The sequence below is a fragment of the Oncorhynchus clarkii genome, chromosome 13 (assembly GCF_045791955.1).
Source record: "Oncorhynchus clarkii lewisi isolate Uvic-CL-2024 chromosome 13, UVic_Ocla_1.0, whole genome shotgun sequence".
NCBI lineage: Eukaryota > Metazoa > Chordata > Actinopteri > Salmoniformes > Salmonidae > Oncorhynchus > Oncorhynchus clarkii.
In genome coordinates, this window is record NC_092159.1 from 1,417,449 (window position 1) to 1,437,578 (window position 20,130).

Sequence of the window (20,130 nt, forward strand, 5' to 3'; positions counted from 1 at the left end):
CTCGTTCTTTCTCTCTCTCTCTCTCTCTCTCTCTCTCTCCCTCTCTCCCTCCCTCCACAGGACTGACTGATCATGAGATCTTGTCTCAGGCCATGATCTTCATCTTCGCCGGCTACGAGACCAGCAGCAGTACTATGAGTTTCCTGGCCTATAACCTGGCAACCAATCCCCACGTCATGACCAAACTGCAGGAGGAGATAGATACTGTGTTCCCCAACAAGGTAACCTCCACACCATGACCAAACTGCTGTAGGAGATAGATACTGTGTTCCCCAACAAGGTAACCCCCACACCATGACCAAACTGCAGGAGGAGATAGATACTGTGTGGGTGTCAGATGGGGTGAGGTACTGATTTGTATGTAACAACGGTGCAGGCTTCAATCCAGTACGAAGCTCTGATGCAGATGGACTATTTGGACTGTGTGTTGAACGAGTCTCTGAGACTGTACCCCGTCGCCCCGCGACTGGAGAGGGTCGCCAAGAAGACAGTGGAGATCAACAGCATCGTCATCCCCAAAGACTGCGTTGTCCTGGTTCCCACGTGGACGCTCCACCGTGACCCAGAGATCTGGTCCGACCCTGAGGAGTTCAAACCAGAGAGGTACTGGACCGCACCGTAACCACAATCCAACCACAATCCAACCACAACACAACCTTAATACAACCATAACACAACCATAACATAACCATAATACAACCACAATACAAACACAAGATCATTAATACATTTTGCTACAACGTAACAGCACAGCACAACCACAAATGAACTACAATACAATGTGTAATGTGTCTGAACCACAACCACAAATCAACTACAATACAATGTGTAATGTGTCTGCCCTCCCCCTGTCCAGGTTCAGTAAGGAGAACAAGGAGTCTATTGATCCGTACACGTACATGCCGTTTGGGGCGGGGCCCAGGAACTGTATCGGGATGCGCTTCGCCCTGATCATGATCAAACTGGCCATGGTCGAGATCCTCCAGAGTTTCACTTTCTCCGTCTGCGACGAGACCGAGGTGAGACGCTCACCTGAGCAGACAGAATATGACATCATCAAACATCAGGATCTGTTTCAGCATGGTCAGCAACTGTTTTAACATGATCACCTCCTGTTTTAACATGGTCAGCACCTGTTTTAACATGGTCACCACTTGTTGTAACATGGACCTGTTTTAACATGGTCACCACCTGTTTTAACATGGTCACCACCTGTTTTAACATGGTCAGCTCCTGTTTTAACATGGTCAGCACCTGTTTTAACATGGTCAGCACCTGTTTTAACATGGTCAGCACCTGTTTTAACATGGACCTGTTTTAACATGGACCTGTTTTAACATGGTCACCACCTGTTTTAACATGGACCTGTTTTAACATAGTCACCACCTGTTTTAACATGGTCACCACCTGTTTTAACATGGACCTGTTTTAACATAGTCACCACCTGTTTTAACATGGTCACCACCTGTTTTAACATGGTCACCACCTGTTTTAACATGGACCTGTTTTAACATGGTCACAACCTGTTTTAACATGGACCTGTTTTAACATGGTCACAACCTGTTTAACATGCTCACAACCTGTTTTAACATGGTCATTGCCTGTTTAAACATGGTCAGCACCTGTTTTAACATGGTCACCACCTGTTTTAACATGGTCACTGCTTGTTTAACATGGTCATCCCCTGTTTTAACGTAGTCACTGTTTGTTTAACATGGTCACAACCTGTTTAACATGGTCACAACCTGTTTTAACATGCTCACTGCTTGTTTAACATGGTCAGCTCCTGTTTTAACATGGTCGCCACCTGTTTAACATGGTCACAACCTGTTTTAACATGGTCACCGCCTGTTTAACATGGACACCACCTGTTTTAACATGGTCACGACCTGTTTTAACATGGTCACGACCTGCTTTAACATGGACCTGTTTTAACATGGTCACAACCTGTTTAACATGATCACAACCTGTTTTAACATGGTCACCACCTGTTTTAACATGGTCAGCACCTGTTTTAACATGGACCTGTTTTAACATAGTCACCACCTGTTTTAACATGGTCACCACCTGTTTTAACATGGACCTGTTTTAACATAGTCACCACCTGTTTTAACATGGTCACCACCTGTTTTAACATGGTCACCACCTGTTTTAACATGGACCTGTTTTACATGGTCAGCACCTGTTTTACATAGTCACCACCTGTTTTAACATGGTCACCACCTATTTTACTACATGGTCAACACCTGTTTTAACATGGTCACCACCTGTATTAACATGGACAACAACTGTTTTAACATGGACCTGTTTTAACATGGTTACCACCTGTTTTAACATGGTCAGCACCTGTTTTAACATGGACCTGTTTTAACATAGTCACCACCTGTTTTAACATGGTCACCACCTGTTTTAACATGGACCTGTTTTAACATGGTCACAACCTGTTTAACATGCTCACAACCTGTTTTAACATGGTCATTGCCTGTTTAAACATGGTCAGCACCTGTTTTAACATGGTCACTGCTTGTTTAACATGGTCACCACCTGTTTTAACGTAGTCACTGTTTGTTTAACATGGTCACAACCTTTTTAACATGGTCACAACCTGTTTTAACATGCTCACTGCTTGTTTAACATGGTCAGCTGCTGTTTTAACATGGTCGCCACCTGTTTAACATGGTCACAACCTGTTTTAACATGGTCACCGCCTGTTTAACATGGTCACCGCCTGTTTAACATGGTCACCACCTGTTTTAACATGGTCACGACCTGTTTTAACATGGTCACGACCTGTTTTAACATGGACCTGTTTTAACATGGTCACAACCTGTTTAACATGGTCACAACCTGTTTTAACATGGTCACCACCTGTTTTAACATGGTCAGCACCTGTTTTAACATGGACCTGTTTTAACATAGTCACCACCTGTTTTAACATGGTCACCACCTGTTTTAACATGGACCTGTTTTAACATAGTCACCACCTGTTTTAACATGGTCACCACCTGTTTTAACATGGTCACCACCTGTTTTAACATGGACCTGTTTTAACATGGTCACAACCTGTTTTAACATGGACCTGTTTTAACATGGTCACAACCTGTTTAACATGCTCACAACCTGTTTTAACATGGTCATTGCCTGTTTAAACATGGTCAGCACCTGTTTTAACATGGTCACCACCTGTTTTAACATGGTCACCACCTGTTTTAACGTAGTCACTGTTTGTTTAACATGGTCACAACCTGTTTAACATGGTCACAACCTGTTTTAACATGGTCACTGCTTGTTTAACATCGTCAGCTCCTGTTTTAACATGGTCACCACCTGTTTTAACATGGTCAGCACCTGTTTTAACATGGTCACCACTTGTTGTAACATGGACCTGTTTTAACATGGTCACCACCTGTTTTAACATGGTCACAACCTGTTTTAACATGGTCACCACCTGTTTTAAGAATGTCACCACCTGTTTTAGCATGGTCACAACCTGTTTTAACATGGTCAGCTCCTGTTTTAACATGGTCACCGCCTGTTTTAACATGGTCAGCTCCTGTTTTAACATGGACCTGTTTTAACATGGTCACCACCTGTTTTAACATGGTCACCACCTGTTTTAACATGGTCACTGCTTGTTTAACATGGTCACCACCTGTTTAACATGGTCACAACCTGTTTTAACATGGTCACTACCTGTTTTAACATGGACCTGTTTTAACATGGTCACAACCTGTTTAACATGGTCACAACCTGTTTTAACATGGTCATTGCCTGTTTAAACATGGTCAGCACCTGTTTTAACATGGTCACCACCTGTTTTAACATGGTCACTGCTTGTTTAACATGGTCACCACCTGTTTTAACGTAGTCACTGTTTGTTTAACATGGTCACAACCTTTTTAACATGGTCACAACCTGTTTTAACATGCTCACTGCTTGTTTAACATGGTCAGCTCCTGTTTTAACATGGTCGCCACCTGTTTAACATGGTCACAACCTGTTTTAACATGGTCACCGCCTGTTTAACATGGTCACCACCTGTTTTAACATGGTCACGACCTGTTTTAACATGGTCACGACCTGTTTTAACATGGACCTGTTTTAACGTGGTCACAACCTGTTTAACATGGTCACAACCTGTTTTAACATGGTCACCACCTGTTTTAACATGGTCAGCACCTGTTTTAACATGGTCGCCACCTGTTTAACATGGTCACAACCTGTTTTAACATGGTCACCGCCTGTTTAACATGGTCACCACCTGTTTTAACATGGTCACGACCTGTTTTAACATGGTCACGACCTGTTTTAACATGGACCTGTTTTAACATGGTCACAACCTGTTTAACATGGTCACAACCTGTTTTAACATGGTCACCACCTGTTTTAACATGGTCAGCACCTGTTTTAACATGGACCTGTTTTAACATAGTCACCACCTGTTTTAACATGGTCACCACCTGTTTTAACATGGACCTGTTTTAACATGGTCACAACCTGTTTAACATGCTCACAACCTGTTTTAACATGGTCACTGCTTGTTTAACATGGTCACCACCTGTTTTAACGTAGTCACTGTTTGTTTAACATGGTCACAACCTTTTTAACATGGTCACAACCTGTTTTAACATGCTCACTGCTTGTTTAACATGGTCAGCTCCTGTTTTAACATGGTCGCCACCTGTTTAACATGGTCACAACCTGTTTTAACATGGTCACCGCCTGTTTAACATGGTCACCGCCTGTTTAACATGGTCACCACCTGTTTTAACATGGTCACGACCTGTTTTAACATGGTCACGACCTGTTTTAACATGGACCTGTTTTAACATGGTCACAACCTGTTTAACATGGTCACAACCTGTTTTAACATGGTCACCACCTGTTTTAACATGGTCAGCACCTGTTTTAACATGGACCTGTTTTAACATAGTCACCACCTGTTTTAACATGGTCACCACCTGTTTTAACATGGACCTGTTTTAACATAGTCACCACCTGTTTTAACATGGTCACCACCTGTTTTAACATGGTCACCACCTGTTTTAACATGGACCTGTTTTAACATGGTCACAACCTGTTTTAACATGGACCTGTTTTAACATGGTCACAACCTGTTTAACATGCTCACAACCTGTTTTAACATGGTCATTGCCTGTTTAAACATGGTCAGCACCTGTTTTAAAATGGTCACTGCTTGTTTAACATGGTCACCACCTGTTTTAACGTAGTCACTGTTTGTTTAACATGGTCACAACCTGTTTAACATGGTCACAACCTGTTTTAACATGGTCAGCACCTGTTTTAACATGGTCACCACTTGTTGTAACATGGACCTGTTTTAACATGGTCACCACCTGTTTTAACATGGTCACAACCTGTTTTAACATGGTCACCACCTGTTTTAAGAATGTCACCACCTGTTTTAGCATGGTCACAACCTGTTTTAACATGGTCAGCTCCTGTTTTAACATGGTCACCGCCTGTTTTAACATGGTCAGCTCCTGTTTTAACATGGATCTGTTTTAACATGGTCACCACCTGTTTTAACATGGTCACCACCTGTTTTAACATGGTCACTGCTTGTTTAACATGGTCACCACCTGTTTAACATGGTCACAACCTGTTTTAACATGCTCACTGCTTGTTTAACATGGTCAGCTCCTGTTTAACATGGTCACAACCTGTTTTAACATGGTCACCGCCTGTTTAACATGGTCACCACCTGTTTTAACATGGTCACGACCTGTTTTAACATGGTCACGACCTGTTTTAACATGGACCTGTTTTAACGTGGTCACAACCTGTTTAACATGGTCACAACCTGTTTTAACATGGTCACCACCTGTTTTAACATGGTCAGCACCTGTTTTAACATGGTCGCCACCTGTTTAACATGGTCACAACCTGTTTTAACATGGTCACCGCCTGTTTAACATGGTCACCACCTGTTTTAACATGGTCACGACCTGTTTTAACATGGTCACGACCTGTTTTAACATGGACCTGTTTTAACATGGTCACAACCTGTTTAACATGGTCACAACCTGTTTTAACATGGTCACCACCTGTTTTAACATGGTCAGCACCTGTTTTAACATGGACCTGTTTTAACATAGTCACCACCTGTTTTAACATGGTCACCACCTGTTTTAACATGGACCTGTTTTAACATGGTCACAACCTGTTTAACATGCTCACAACCTGTTTTAACATGGTCATTGCCTGTTTAAACATGGTCAGCACCTGTTTTAACATGGTCACTGCTTGTTTAACATGGTCACCACCTGTTTTAACGTAGTCACTGTTTGTTTAACATGGTCACAACCTTTTTAACATGGTCACAACCTGTTTTAACATGCTCACTGCTTGTTTAACATGGTCAGCTCCTGTTTTAACATGGTCGCCACCTGTTTAACATGGTCACAACCTGTTTTAACATGGTCACCGCCTGTTTAACATGGTCACCGCCTGTTTAACATGGTCACCACCTGTTTTAACATGGTCACGACCTGTTTTAACATGGTCACGACCTGTTTTAACATGGACCTGTTTTAACATGGTCACAACCTGTTTAACATGGTCACAACCTGTTTTAACATGGTCACCACCTGTTTTAACATGGTCAGCACCTGTTTTAACATGGACCTGTTTTAACATAGTCACCACCTGTTTTAACATGGTCACCACCTGTTTTAACATGGACCTGTTTTAACATAGTCACCACCTGTTTTAACATGGTCACCACCTGTTTTAACATGGTCACCACCTGTTTTAACATGGACCTGTTTTAACATGGTCACAACCTGTTTTAACATGGACCTGTTTTAACATGGTCACAACCTGTTTAACATGCTCACAACCTGTTTTAACATGGTCATTGCCTGTTTAAACATGGTCAGCACCTGTTTTAAAATGGTCACTGCTTGTTTAACATGGTCACCACCTGTTTTAACGTAGTCACTGTTTGTTTAACATGGTCACAACCTGTTTAACATGGTCACAACCTGTTTTAACATGGTCAGCACCTGTTTTAACATGGTCACCACTTGTTGTAACATGGACCTGTTTTAACATGGTCACCACCTGTTTTAACATGGTCACAACCTGTTTTAACATGGTCACCACCTGTTTTAAGAATGTCACCACCTGTTTTAGCATGGTCACAACCTGTTTTAACATGGTCAGCTCCTGTTTTAACATGGTCACCGCCTGTTTTAACATGGTCAGCTCCTGTTTTAACATGGACCTGTTTTAACATGGTCACCACCTGTTTTAACATGGTCACCACCTGTTTTAACATGGTCACTGCTTGTTTAACATGGTCACCACCTGTTTAACATGGTCACAACCTGTTTTAACATGGTCACTACCTGTTTTAACATGGACCTGTTTTAACATGGTCACAACCTGTTTCACATGGTCACAACCTGTTTTAACATGGTCATTGCCTGTTTAAACATGGTCAGCACCTGTTTTAACATGGTCACCACCTGTTTTAACATGGTCAGCACCTGTTTTAACATGGTCACCACTTGTTGTAACATGGACCTGTTTTAACATGGTCACCACCTGTTTTAACATGGTCACAACCTGTTTTAACATGGTCACCACCTGTTTTAAGCACCACCTGTTTTAGCATGGTCACAACCTGTTTTAACATGGTCAGCTCCTGTTTTAACATGGTCACCGCCTGTTTTAACATGGTCAGCTCCTGTTTTAACATGGACCTGTTTTAACATGGTCACCACCTGTTTTAACATGGTCACCACCTGTTTTAACATGGTCACTGCTTGTTTAACATGGTCACCACCTGTTTAACATGGTCACAACCTGTTTTAACATGGTCACTACCTGTTTTAACATGGACCTGTTTTAACATGGTCACAACCTGTTTAACATGGTCACAACCTGTTTTAACATGGTCATTGCCTGTTTAAACATGGTCAGCACCTGTTTTAACATGGTCACCAACTGTTTTAACATGGTCACTGCTTGTTTAACATGGTCACCACCTGTTTTAACGTAGTCACTGTTTGTTTAACATGGTCACAACCTTTTTAACATGGTCACAACCTGTTTTAACATGCTCACTGCTTGTTTAACATGGTCAGCTCCTGTTTTAACATGGTCGCCACCTGTTTAACATGGTCACAACCTGTTTTAACATGGTCACCGCCTGTTTAACATGGTCACCACCTGTTTTAACATGGTCACGACCTGTTTTAACATGGTCACGACCTGTTTTAACATGGACCTGTTTTAACATGGTCACAACCTGTTTAACATGGTCACCACCTGTTTTAACATGGTCACCACCTGTTTTAACATGGTCAGCACCTGTTTTAACATGGACCTGTTTTAACATAGTCACCACCTGTTTTAACATGGTCACCACCTGTTTTAACATGGACCTGTTTTAACATAGTCACCACCTGTTTTAACATGGTCACCACCTGTTTTAACATGGTCACCACCTGTTTTAACATGGACCTGTTTTAACATGGTCACAACCTGTTTTAACATGGACCTGTTTTAACATGGTCACAACCTGTTTAACATGCTCACAACCTGTTTTAACATGGTCATTGCCTGTTTAAACATGGTCAGCACCTGTTTTAACATGGTCACCACCTGTTTTAACATGGTCACTGCTTGTTTAACATGGTCACCACCTGTTTTAACATGGTCGCCACCTGTTTAACATGGTCACAACCTGTTTTAACATGGTCACCGCCTGTTTAACATGGTCACCACCTGTTTTAACATGGTCACGACCTGTTTTAACATGGTCACGACCTGTTTTAACATGGACCTGTTTTAACATGGTCACAACCTGTTTAACATGGTCACCACCTGTTTTAACATGGTCACCACCTGTTTTAACATGGTCAGCACCTGTTTTAACATGGACCTGTTTTAACATAGTCACCACCTGTTTTAACATGGTCACCACCTGTTTTAACATGGACCTGTTTTAACATAGTCACCACCTGTTTTAACATGGTCACCACCTGTTTTAACATGGTCACCACCTGTTTTAACATGGACCTGTTTTAACATGGTCACAACCTGTTTTAACATGGACCTGTTTTAACATGGTCACAACCTGTTTAACATGCTCAAAACCTGTTTTAACATGGTCATTGCCTGTTTAAACATGGTCAGCACCTGTTTTAACATGGTCACCACCTGTTTTAACATGGTCACTGCTTGTTTAACATGGTCACCACCTGTTTTAACGTAGTCACTGTTTGTTTAACATGGTCACAACCTGTTTAACATGGTCACAACCTGTTTTAACATGGTCACTGCTTGTTTAACATCGTCAGCTCCTGTTTTAACATGGTCACCACCTGTTTTAACATGGTCAGCACCTGTTTTAACATGGTCACCACTTGTTGTAACATGGACCTGTTTTAACATGGTCACCACCTGTTTTAACATGGTCACCACCTGTTTTAACATGGTCACAACCTGTTTTAACATGGTCACCACCTGTTTTAAGAATGTCACCACCTGTTTTAACATGGTCACAACCTGTTTTAACATGGTCAGCTCCTGTTTTAACATGGTCACCGCCTGTTTTAACATGGTCAGCTCCTGTTTTAACATGGACCTGTTTTAACATGGTCACCACCTGTTTTAACATGGTCACCACCTGTTTTAACATGGTCACTGCTTGTTTAACATGGTCACCACCTGTTTAACATGGTCACAACCTGTTTTAACATGGTCACTACCTGTTTTAACATGGACCTGTTTTAACATGGTCACAACCTGTTTAACATGGTCACAACCTGTTTTAACATGGTCACTGCTTGTTTAACATGGTCAATGCTTGTTTAACATGGTCAGCTCCTGTTTTAACATGGTCACTGCCTGTTTTAACATGGTCAGAACCTGTTTAACATGGTCATTGAGCGTTTAAACATGGTCACCATCTTTTTAACATGGTCACCACCTGTTTTTAACATGGTCACCACCTGTTTTAACATGGTCAGCACCTGTTGTAACATGGTCACCACCTGTTTTAACATGGTCAGCACCAGTTTTAACATGGTCACCACTTGTTGTAACATGGACCTGTTTTAACATGGTCACCACCTGTTTTAACATGGTCACCACCCCTTTTAACATGGTCATCAACTGTTTTAACATGGACCTGTTTTAACATGGTCACCACCTGTTTTAACATGGTCACCACCCCTTTTAAGATGGTCGCCACCTGTTTTAAGATGGTCACCACCTGTTTTAACATGGTCACAACCCGTTTTAACATGGTCAGCTCCTGTTTTAACATGGTCACAGCCTGTTTTAACATGGTCAGCTCCTGTTTTAACATGGACCTGTTTTAACATGGTCACCACCTGTTTTAACATGGTCACCACCTGTTTTAACATGGTCACCACCTGTTTAACATGGTCACAACCTGTTTTAACATGGTCACTACCTGTTTTAACATGGACCTGTTTTAACATGGTCACAACCTGTTTAACATGGTCACAACCTGTTTACACATGGTCACTGCTTGTTTAACATGGTCAATGCTTGTTTAACATGGTCAATGCTTGTTTAACATGGTCAGCTCCTGTTTTAACATGGTCACTGCCTGTTTTAACATGGTCAGCACCTGTTTTAACATGGTCACCACCTGTTTTAACATGGTCACCACCTGTTTTAACATGGTCAGCACCTGTTTTACCATGGTCATAACCTGTTTTAACATGGTCAACACCTGTTTTAACATGGTCACCACCCCTTTTAACATGGTCATCAACTGTTTTAACATGGTCACCGCCTGTTTTAACATGGACCTGTTTTAACATGGTCACCACCTGTTTTAACATGGTCACCACCCCTGTTAACATGGTTATCAACTGTTTTAACATGGTCACCACCTGTTTTAACATGGACCTGTTTTAACATGGTCACCACCCCTGTTAACATGGTCATCAACTGTTTTAACATGGTCACCACCTGTTTTAACACGGTCACCACCTGTTTTAAGATGGTCACCACCTGTTTTAACATGGTCACAACCTGTTTTAACATGGTCACAACCTGTTTTAACATGGTCAGCTCCTGTTTTAACATTGTCACCACCTGTTTTAACATGGTCAGCTCCTGTTTTAAGATGGTCACCACCTGTTTTAACAGGGTCGCTGCTTGTTTAACATGGTCAATGCTTGTTTAACATGTTCAGTTCCTGTTTTAACATGGTCACTGCCTCTTTTAACATGGTCAGAACCTGTTTAACATGGTCATTGAGCGTTTAAACATGGTCACCATCTTTTTTAACATGGTCACCACCTGTTTTAACATGGTCACCACCTGTTTTAACATGGTCAGCACCTGTTTTAACATGGTCACCACCTGTTTTAACATGGTCAGCACCTGTTTTAACATGGTCACCACTTGTTGTAACATGGACCTGTTTTAACATGATCACCACCTGTTTAACATGGTCACAACCTGTTTTAACATGGACCTGTTTTAACATGGTCACAACCTGTTTAACATGGTCACAACCTGTTTTAACATGGTCACTGCTTGTTTAACATGGTCAATGCTTGTTTAACATGTTCAGCTCCTGTTTTAACATGGTCACTGCCTGTTTTAACATGGTCAGAACCTGTTTAACATGGTCATTGAGCGTTTAAACATGGTCACCATCTTTTTTAACATGGTCACCACCTGTTTTAACATGGTCACCACCTGTTTTAACATGGTCACCACCTGTTTTAACATGGTCAGCACCTGTTTTAACATGGTCACCACCTGTTTTAACATGGTCAGTACCTGTTTTAATATGGTCACCACTTGTTGTAACATGGACCTGTTTTAACATGATCACCACCTGTTTTAACATGGTCACCACCCCTTTTAACATGGTCATCAACTGTTTTAACATGGTCACCACCTGTTTTAACATGGACCTGTTTTAACATGATCACCTCCTGTTTTAACATGGTCAGCACCTGTTTTAACATGGACCTGTTTTAACATGGTCACCACCTGTTTTAACATGGTCACCACTCTTTTAACATGGTCACCACCTGTTTAAAGATGGTCACCACCTGTTTTAAGATGGTCACCACCTATTTTAACATGGTCACAACCTGTTTTAACATGGTCAGCTCCTGTTTTAACATGGTCACCGCCTGTTTTAACATGGTCAGCTCCTGTTTTAACATGGACCTGTTTTAACATGGTCACCACCTGTTTTAACATAGTCAGCACCTGTTTAACATGGTCAGCATCTGGTTTTACATGGTCTGTTATTCTCTATAGATCCTGTTGGAGATGTACAACCAGGGTTATGTTCTGTTCTGTTTTTCTCTATAGATCCCATTGGAGATGGACAAGCAGGGTTTGCTGATGCCAAAACGACCAATCAAACTGAGGCTGGAGTCCCGTAGCAACACCCTTAGCAATACCACCGCCACGTCTCTGACAAGTCCAACAACATGACCGAATGCAGTAGCACTCTACCCTGTAGTACCCCTCCCTCTCTCTCTCTCTCTCCCCACACACAAAAGGGCTTTACTACAGACATAAATACTTCTCCGCATGCCCCCTCACCCCGCTAATGATCCTGAGCTGGTGTGGTTACATGTGGTCTGTCGTTGTGAGGCCGGTTGGACGTGCTGCCAAATTTTCTATTTATCTATCTATCTATCTGTCTATCTATCTATCTATCTGTCTGTCTGTCGATCGGCTACTGAATATTCAGTCCTTATCCTGACCCTGCTATAGGCTACTGAATATTCAGGCTGGGATTCAATAGGCTACTTAATATAATATGATAATAAGAACTGCATTCATGATAAATGTTGCATATGTCAGTTCAATCAGAAATGACCTTTAAAATGGCACATAGCTGACAAAGCGCTGGGATTGAATCCTGGTCTCAGTCTCATGCTTGGTTTGAGTAGAACTCAGAAACCCATTTCCACCAGATAAAAGAGAGATAGTAATACTATGGATGCATTAGAGGTACATGTCTTGTTAAAGTTAGACACCAGGAGGTATTAAATCCATGGCATGATGTCATGTCTGGATCCTGCACACTACTGGCTGGTGGCTGGAATTCTCCTAGAATGTAGAACTCTAGCTGGTGTTCTCTAAAACTGTACTCTCATTCTGTTCCTCTGGGTGTTCTGCTGTCCAGTCATTCCAAAATATAATCTTTACTGTCTGTTGAGATGATCCCTGCAGCTGCTTGGTTTTAACTTTAATCATCACAAACCAATAAAATCATCACACTAATGAACAAGGTCGACTGTGTATTTATTCATAAGACAAAACTTAAGACACAAACACACACAAATATACATGAGAACAATCAATATAGATTGATTTGTGTTATTTATCAAGACATACTGTATTTATAATTTCATTCAGCTAGGCCTAATTGTAGTGTTACGACTTGGTCATCCACACACGTTTCTTTTCAGATCCCAATACCGCCCCTGTGTGGCCGTTGGATGTAAATACACAGCCCAGGTCCCATTACAAACTATTAATCCACTGTCCACATTTTCCAGCTCTTGTAAATAAGAAAAACATTTTGATTCAGAGATAATCTTGCAGCTCATTGGAACACCAGGATCGCATCTTACATCATACTCCTAGTGCCATCTAGTTTATTACATTTTTTAAAGTAATCTATGGCCTTATTTAGGATCCTTAAGACGAACTTCTACTATACTAAATAACACTAATTATTAGAATAACAGTGTGGTTTCACATGAAACTATTGTGGAAATAGTTTGACTTTAAACGGAAGCAAACGTAACGAAACATGGAGAGACAAACCTGAATTTATCCCAGTAGAAACTCTAATTTTTCTCTTAGTGACCTTTTAGTTCTTAAATGTTAAACTGTTTCCGTAATGAATCTGCCCCTGCTCTCTCTGTGAATCATTCACCATCCCTCCCTGCTTCGCTTTTCACCTCTCACACAGTCTCCCTCTAATTTCCTTATTGTGTGTGTGTCGTGAACAACATTTGCCTGAGCAACAATAGTAGAATCGGTGGTTCGGTTTTCAAAATAAAAGTTACCCATTGAATCGGATGCAAATGGAAATAAATTGTGGAATCATGCAACAATCCTGGAGGGACTTTATGTTGCTAAACATATATAATACATTCAAAAAAAGACAATAAGTAGTTCATTTGACACCAAATAAAATCTGTTAAAATTGCTCTGTGGATGTTTAGTATTCAGGAATGCAAAATACCTTCAACATGCAGCCTTATGGATCCTGGGTTCATGACATATCGTACCAGCCTTATGGGTCTGGGTTCATGACATATCGTACCAGCCTTATGGGTCTGGGTTCATGACATATCGTACCAGCCTTATGGGTCTGGGTTCATGACATATCGTACCAGCCTTATGGATCCTGGGTTCATGACATATCGTACCAGCCTTATGGGTCTTGGGTTCATGACAGGGGGTACCAGCCTTATGGATCCTGGGTTCATGACATATCGTACCAGCCTTATGGGTCTGGGTTCATGACATATCGTACCAGCCTTATGGGTCTGGGTTCATGACATATCGTACCAGCCTTATGGGTCTGGGTTCATGACATATCGTACCAGCCTTATGGGTCTTGGGTTCATGACATATCGTACCAGCCTTATGGATCCTGGGTTCATGACATATCGTACCAGCCTTATGGATCCTGGGTTCATGACATATCGTACCAGCCTTATGGATCTTGGGTTCATGACAGGCGGTACCAGCCTTATGGATCTTGGGTTCATGACATATCGTACCAGCCTTATCGATCCTGGGTTCATGACATATCGTACCAGCCTTATGGGTCTGGGTTCATGACATATCGTACCAGCCTTTTGGGTCTGGGTTCATGACATATCGTACCAGCCTTATGGGTCTGGGTTCATGACATATCGTACCAGCCTTATGGATCTTGGGTTCATGACATATCGTACCAGCCTTATGGATCCTGGGTTCATGACATATCGTACAAGCCTTATGGGTCTGGGTTCATGACATATCGTACCAGCCTTATGGGTCTGGGTTCATGGCAGGGGGTACCAGCCTTATGGATCTGGGTTCATGACATATCGTACCAGCCTTATGGATCTTGGGTTCATGACATATCGTACCAGCCTTATGGATTTAATGTACAGCCTTACCTATGTACTTGTGAGGGGATTTCCCACATTTAGTCCTGCAATAAGAGCTATGACATAATTATTTGTGTAATCTCTTCACATTTCATGGACCCAAGATCCAGAGGTAACGCTGTACAGTGCAATAGAAGTCTGCCCCAATGCAATTCTGATACAGCCACAGTGGGACTTCAACTATTTTTTATGTGTCAAATGAACTACTTACTGTCTTTGTTTTAATTCATATAACAACATTCCAACCTTGTTTAGCATTATCTAATCCAAATATGGCATTATATCCACCATTTGAATATTTTTGCATCCGTTTCAATATTGGACCCTTATTTTGAAGGCGAACTGCAAATTCCATTGTGGCTCATCCTTATTCTAGCTAGCATCACACAGGTGCTTTTCCGAAGGGATACAATAACAACTTGTAACCTGCACGGTCTCAAACAGAGTACGGAGAAGAGCAGCGGTCGGTATTCGAGATCTGCCGCGTCACAGAAGAACCACACTAGAACCAGGCAGACCCAACTCAAAATCTGTCAGACCATCGGAGAAGTGAATTCGAACGAGCCTGAGAGAAAACGGAGCCTTTGTTTTCAGAAGCAGCAGGGAGCCGAACCGGAGGAAAGATGATGAGTTTTCTGCCATACTTCTCCGCTGAGACCTGGACCCTCCTGGCCCTCCTCATCACCCTCATTGTAGTGTAAGGACTTACATCAAATCAAATGTTATTTGTCACAGGCATCATAGTTTATCTCGTGGAAATAATCAGTCAATAATATTTCACAAATAAAATAAAAGCCGAGCTGGTTCGTGAAAACAACAACTTTTCCAGTCTTGGCAAACACTTCTTATACAGCTGTCCTCCTTACGTGACACCCATAGTAACTCCTCTCAATGACTCGTCACCTCTGGCATTTAACCACCGTTATCTTATTGCCTTGCACTAAGTTTCGTTTGGTTTCACTTTAAGGCTTGGAAACTTTAGAGCCACAGCAATAGTTCAACAATACAGACGTGTTCTCGACTAGGACAGGTGAATGTAGGAACATAGCAACAGTCCATATAAATAACCAGTACATGTCATCCTGCTAACTCCTCTGAAAGGAACACTCATGTTCTGGTAAAATCCCAAGAGGTGTAACCATAGCAACAGTCCATAGAAATAACCAGTACATGTCATCCTGCTAACTCCTCTGAAAGGAACACTCATGTTCTGGTAAAATCCCAAGAGGTGTAACCATAGCAACAGTATATATTAGACCATACCACTGCTACCAAAATAAACAGCCATGTCCACTCCCCAGACAGGTGCATGTCTAATGGTGTCTGATGACCCAAACCCACATAAAGAGGGCACTTATCTTGCAGACCTTCCTGAAATGTATCATGGCCACACATGTTCTGGAAAAGGGCTCAATGTTAACCGGTGTAGACTAATAGTGAAATGCTTACTTACGGGTCATTTTCCAACAATGTATCATAACTCAAGAAGAGACCTAGATGGGGTCACAGGAGGAAGATGGTAGGAGTCTTAGATGTTTAATCATCCAAAAGGAGAAGGCAAGTGAATGGTCGTGGACAGGCAAAAGGTCAAAACTAGATCAGAGTCCCGGAGGTACAGAGTGGCAGACAGGCTCGAGGTCAAGGCAGGCAGAATGGTCAGGCAGGCGGGTACAGAGTCCAGAAACAGGCATGGGTCAAAATCAGGAGGACTAGAAAAAGGAGAAAGAGCAAAAGCAGGAGAATAGGAAAAAAAACGCTGGTTGACTTGGACATACAAGACGAACTGGCACAGAGAGACAGGAAAGACAGGGATAAATACACTGGTACAGAGAGACAGGAAACACAGGGATAAATACACTGGGGAAAACAAGCAACACCTGGAGGGAGGTGGGGGAAATTACAAGGACAGGTGAAACAGATCAGGGTGTGACACAATGATAACATGGTTATTTGCAGAATAACATGGATATATACACAATAGTTTTATAGAGAAAAACATGGCTATATACAGAACAACATGGTTATGTACAGAATAACATGGCTATATACAGAATAACATGGCTATATACAGAATAACATGGTTATATACAGAATAGCATGACTATATACAGAATAACATGGCTATATACAGAATAACATGACTATATACAGAATAGTATTGTTATGTACAGAATAACATGGCTAGATACAGAATAACATGGTAATATACAGAATAACATGGCTAGATACAGAATAACATGGTTATATACAGGGATTCTATACTTAATATCACTTCTCTACAACATATTACTATTTACTGTGTGTGTGTGTGTGTGTGTGTGTGTGTGTGTGTGTGTGTGTGTGTGTGTGTGTGTGTGTGTGTGTGTGTGTGTGTGTGTGTGTGTGTGTGTGTGTGTGTGTGTGTGTGTGTTTGTGTGTGTGTACAGGTATGGGTACTGGCCCTATGGTGTATTCACTAAGATGGGTATCCCTGGTCCCAAACCCCTACCTTACTTTGGCACAATGTTGGAGTATAGAAAGGTTAGTACCCATTCAGAATAAACATCTCTCTCATATTTTAAACAACAGTGTTATTTCCCCCCATGTAAAACAATGCATTGAGAAGGAAAAAGAGGACTAGCCGGTTGTTTTAACAATAGATAAATGAAAGGTTATATGAGACTTGATCAGTCTAGAAGTTGTATTATTGACCCTGGGGACCATATAAAATAACAAACCCTCCTCAACCCTCACCTATTTCAGGTGTGTTCTCTGTTCAGCTGTAGGACACACTTACGTGACCTCCTAGGGCATGTTTTTTTTTCTCGCTCGCTCTCATTCCATCTTCCTCTCTCTCTCTCTCTTCCTCCATCTCTCTCTCTCTCTCTCTCTCTCTCTCTCTCTCTTCCTATCATTCACTCTCTCCCTCTCTCTCTCTCTGTCTCTCTGCAGGGCTTCACTAACTTTGACACAGAGTGCTTTCAGAAGTACGGGAGAATCTGGGGGTGAGTTCAGTTGGCTGTTCCGTACTAGGATGACTTACAACTGTACTATGCTTTTTCAATTCATCACCTGCTGGAGCTGTCATGTGACCATGAGGAATGGTAGTGATAATATCAACAACAACCCGACTAATGTTTTCTTTGTAGTTTTATATGAGGCGGTTAAATGTGTGTCTGTGTTTCTCCTCTGTGAAGGATCTATGATGGGAGGAAGTCTGTTCTGTGTATCATGTAGGATTGTAGGTGTATCCAGACCCCTTCACTTTTTTCCACATTTTGTTACATTACAGCCTCATTCTAAAATGGATTCAATTGTTTTTTCCCTCATCGATCTACTCACACAATACCCCATTATGACATCACAATACCCCATAATGACATCACAATACCCCATAATGACAAAGCAAAACCTGTTTTTTTTTTTAAGTTTTGCAAATGTATAAAAACAAAACAAATTAAATATCACATTTACGTAAGTATTCAGTCCCTTTACTCAGTACTTTGCTGAAGCACTTTTGGCAGCCTCGCGTCTTCTTGGGGATGATGCTACTAGCTTGGCACACCGATATTTGGGGAGTTTCTCCAATTCTTCTCTGCAGATCCGCTCTCTGGCTGGGCCACTTGATGACATTCAGAGAACTGTTCCAAAGCCACTCCTGTGTTGTCTTGTCTGTGTGCTTAGGATTGTTGTCCTGTTGGAAGGTGAACCTTCACTCCAGTCTGAGATCCTGAGCGCTCTTAAGCAGGTTTTCGTCAAGAATCTCAGTACTTTTCTCCGTTCATCTTTCCCTCGATCCTGACTAGTCTCCCAGTCCCTGCCGCTGAAAAACCTCCCCACAGCTGCTGCTGATGCTGCCACCACCATGCTTCACTGTAGGGTTGATGCCAGGTTTCCTCCAGACGTGACACTTTTCATTAGGCCAAAGAGTTTAATCTTGGTTTCATCATCAGACCAGAGAATCATGTTTCTCATGGTCTGAGTGTCACGACTTCCGCCGAAGTTGGTCCCTCTCCTTGTTGACATCACTGGTCTTCGAGCCATCGCCGATCTACTTTTCATTTTCCATTTGTTTTGTCTTTGTCTTTTTTACACCTGGTTTCAATTCCCCAATTACTTGTTCATTATTTAACCCTCTGTTGCCCCATGTTTGTTTGTGAGTAATTGTTTGTATGTTATGCGGTCCGTTATGTGCTTTATTGCATTGACCCAGGCCCTTTTCCCCCGATTGTTCAGTTTGGACAGGCGGCCAGCTCTAGGAAGAGTCTTGGTGGTTCTTTGATTAAAGAATGATGGAGGCCACTGTGTTTTGGGGGACCTTCAATGCTACAGAAATGTTTCCCAGATCTGTGGCTCAACACAATCCTGTCTCAGAGCTCTATTGACAATTATTTCGACCTCATGGCTTGGTTTTTGCTCTGACATGCACTGTCAACTGTGGACCTTTATATAGACAGGTGTGTGCCTTTCCAAATCATGTGCAATGAATGGAATTTACCACAGATGGGTATTTCTGTTTTCGGTTTCTCGTTATGGGGTATTGTGATGTTGTTATGGGGTATTGTGATGTTGTTATGGGGTATTGTGATGTTGTTATAGGGTATTGTGATGTTGTTATAGGGTATTGTGATGTCATTATGGGGTATTGTGATGTCATTATGGTGTATTTTTTTCACCTTTATTTAACCAGGTAGGCTAGTTGAGAACAAGTTCTCACTTGCAACCTGGCCGAGATAAAGCGTAGCAATTCGACACATACAACAACACAGAGTTACACATGGAGTAAACAAAACATACAGTCAATAATACAGTAGAACAAAAGAAAACAAAAAGTCTATATACAGTGAGTGCAAATGAGGTAAGTTAAGGAAATAAATAGGCCATGGTGGCGAAGTAATTACAATATAGCAATTAAACACTGGAATGGTAGATAGGCAGAACATGAATGTGCAAGTAGAGATACTGGGGTGCAAAGGAGCTAGATAAA

General features: G+C 41.7%; 2 protein-coding genes across 3 annotated transcripts in view; both read left to right on the forward strand.

The window, feature by feature from the left end:
- LOC139424253 (cytochrome P450 3A27-like) overlaps positions 1-20,130 on the forward strand; it is a 70,542-nt gene that overhangs the window by 15,475 nt on the left and 34,937 nt on the right. Inside the window, exons 10-13 of the mRNA XM_071175937.1 lie at positions 61-221; positions 377-603; positions 857-1,019; positions 12,349-12,511. Of these exons, the coding sequence (XP_071032038.1) occupies positions 61-221; positions 377-603; positions 857-1,019; positions 12,349-12,474 (677 nt within the window). The 3' untranslated portion in view covers positions 12,475-12,511. The remainder of the gene's footprint in view (positions 1-60; positions 222-376; positions 604-856; positions 1,020-12,348; positions 12,512-20,130) is intronic.
- LOC139424254 (cytochrome P450 3A27-like) overlaps positions 15,546-20,130 on the forward strand; it is a 59,535-nt gene continuing 54,950 nt past the window's right edge. The window contains exons 1-3 of one of the 2 annotated variants that reach the window (XM_071175940.1): positions 15,546-15,861; positions 17,591-17,684; positions 18,096-18,148. In XM_071175940.1, the coding sequence (XP_071032041.1) occupies positions 15,788-15,861; positions 17,591-17,684; positions 18,096-18,148 (221 nt within the window). In that variant the 5' untranslated portion in view covers positions 15,546-15,787. The remainder of the gene's footprint in view (positions 15,862-17,590; positions 17,685-18,095; positions 18,149-20,130) is intronic. The other variant, XM_071175939.1, reaches the window with a different exon arrangement.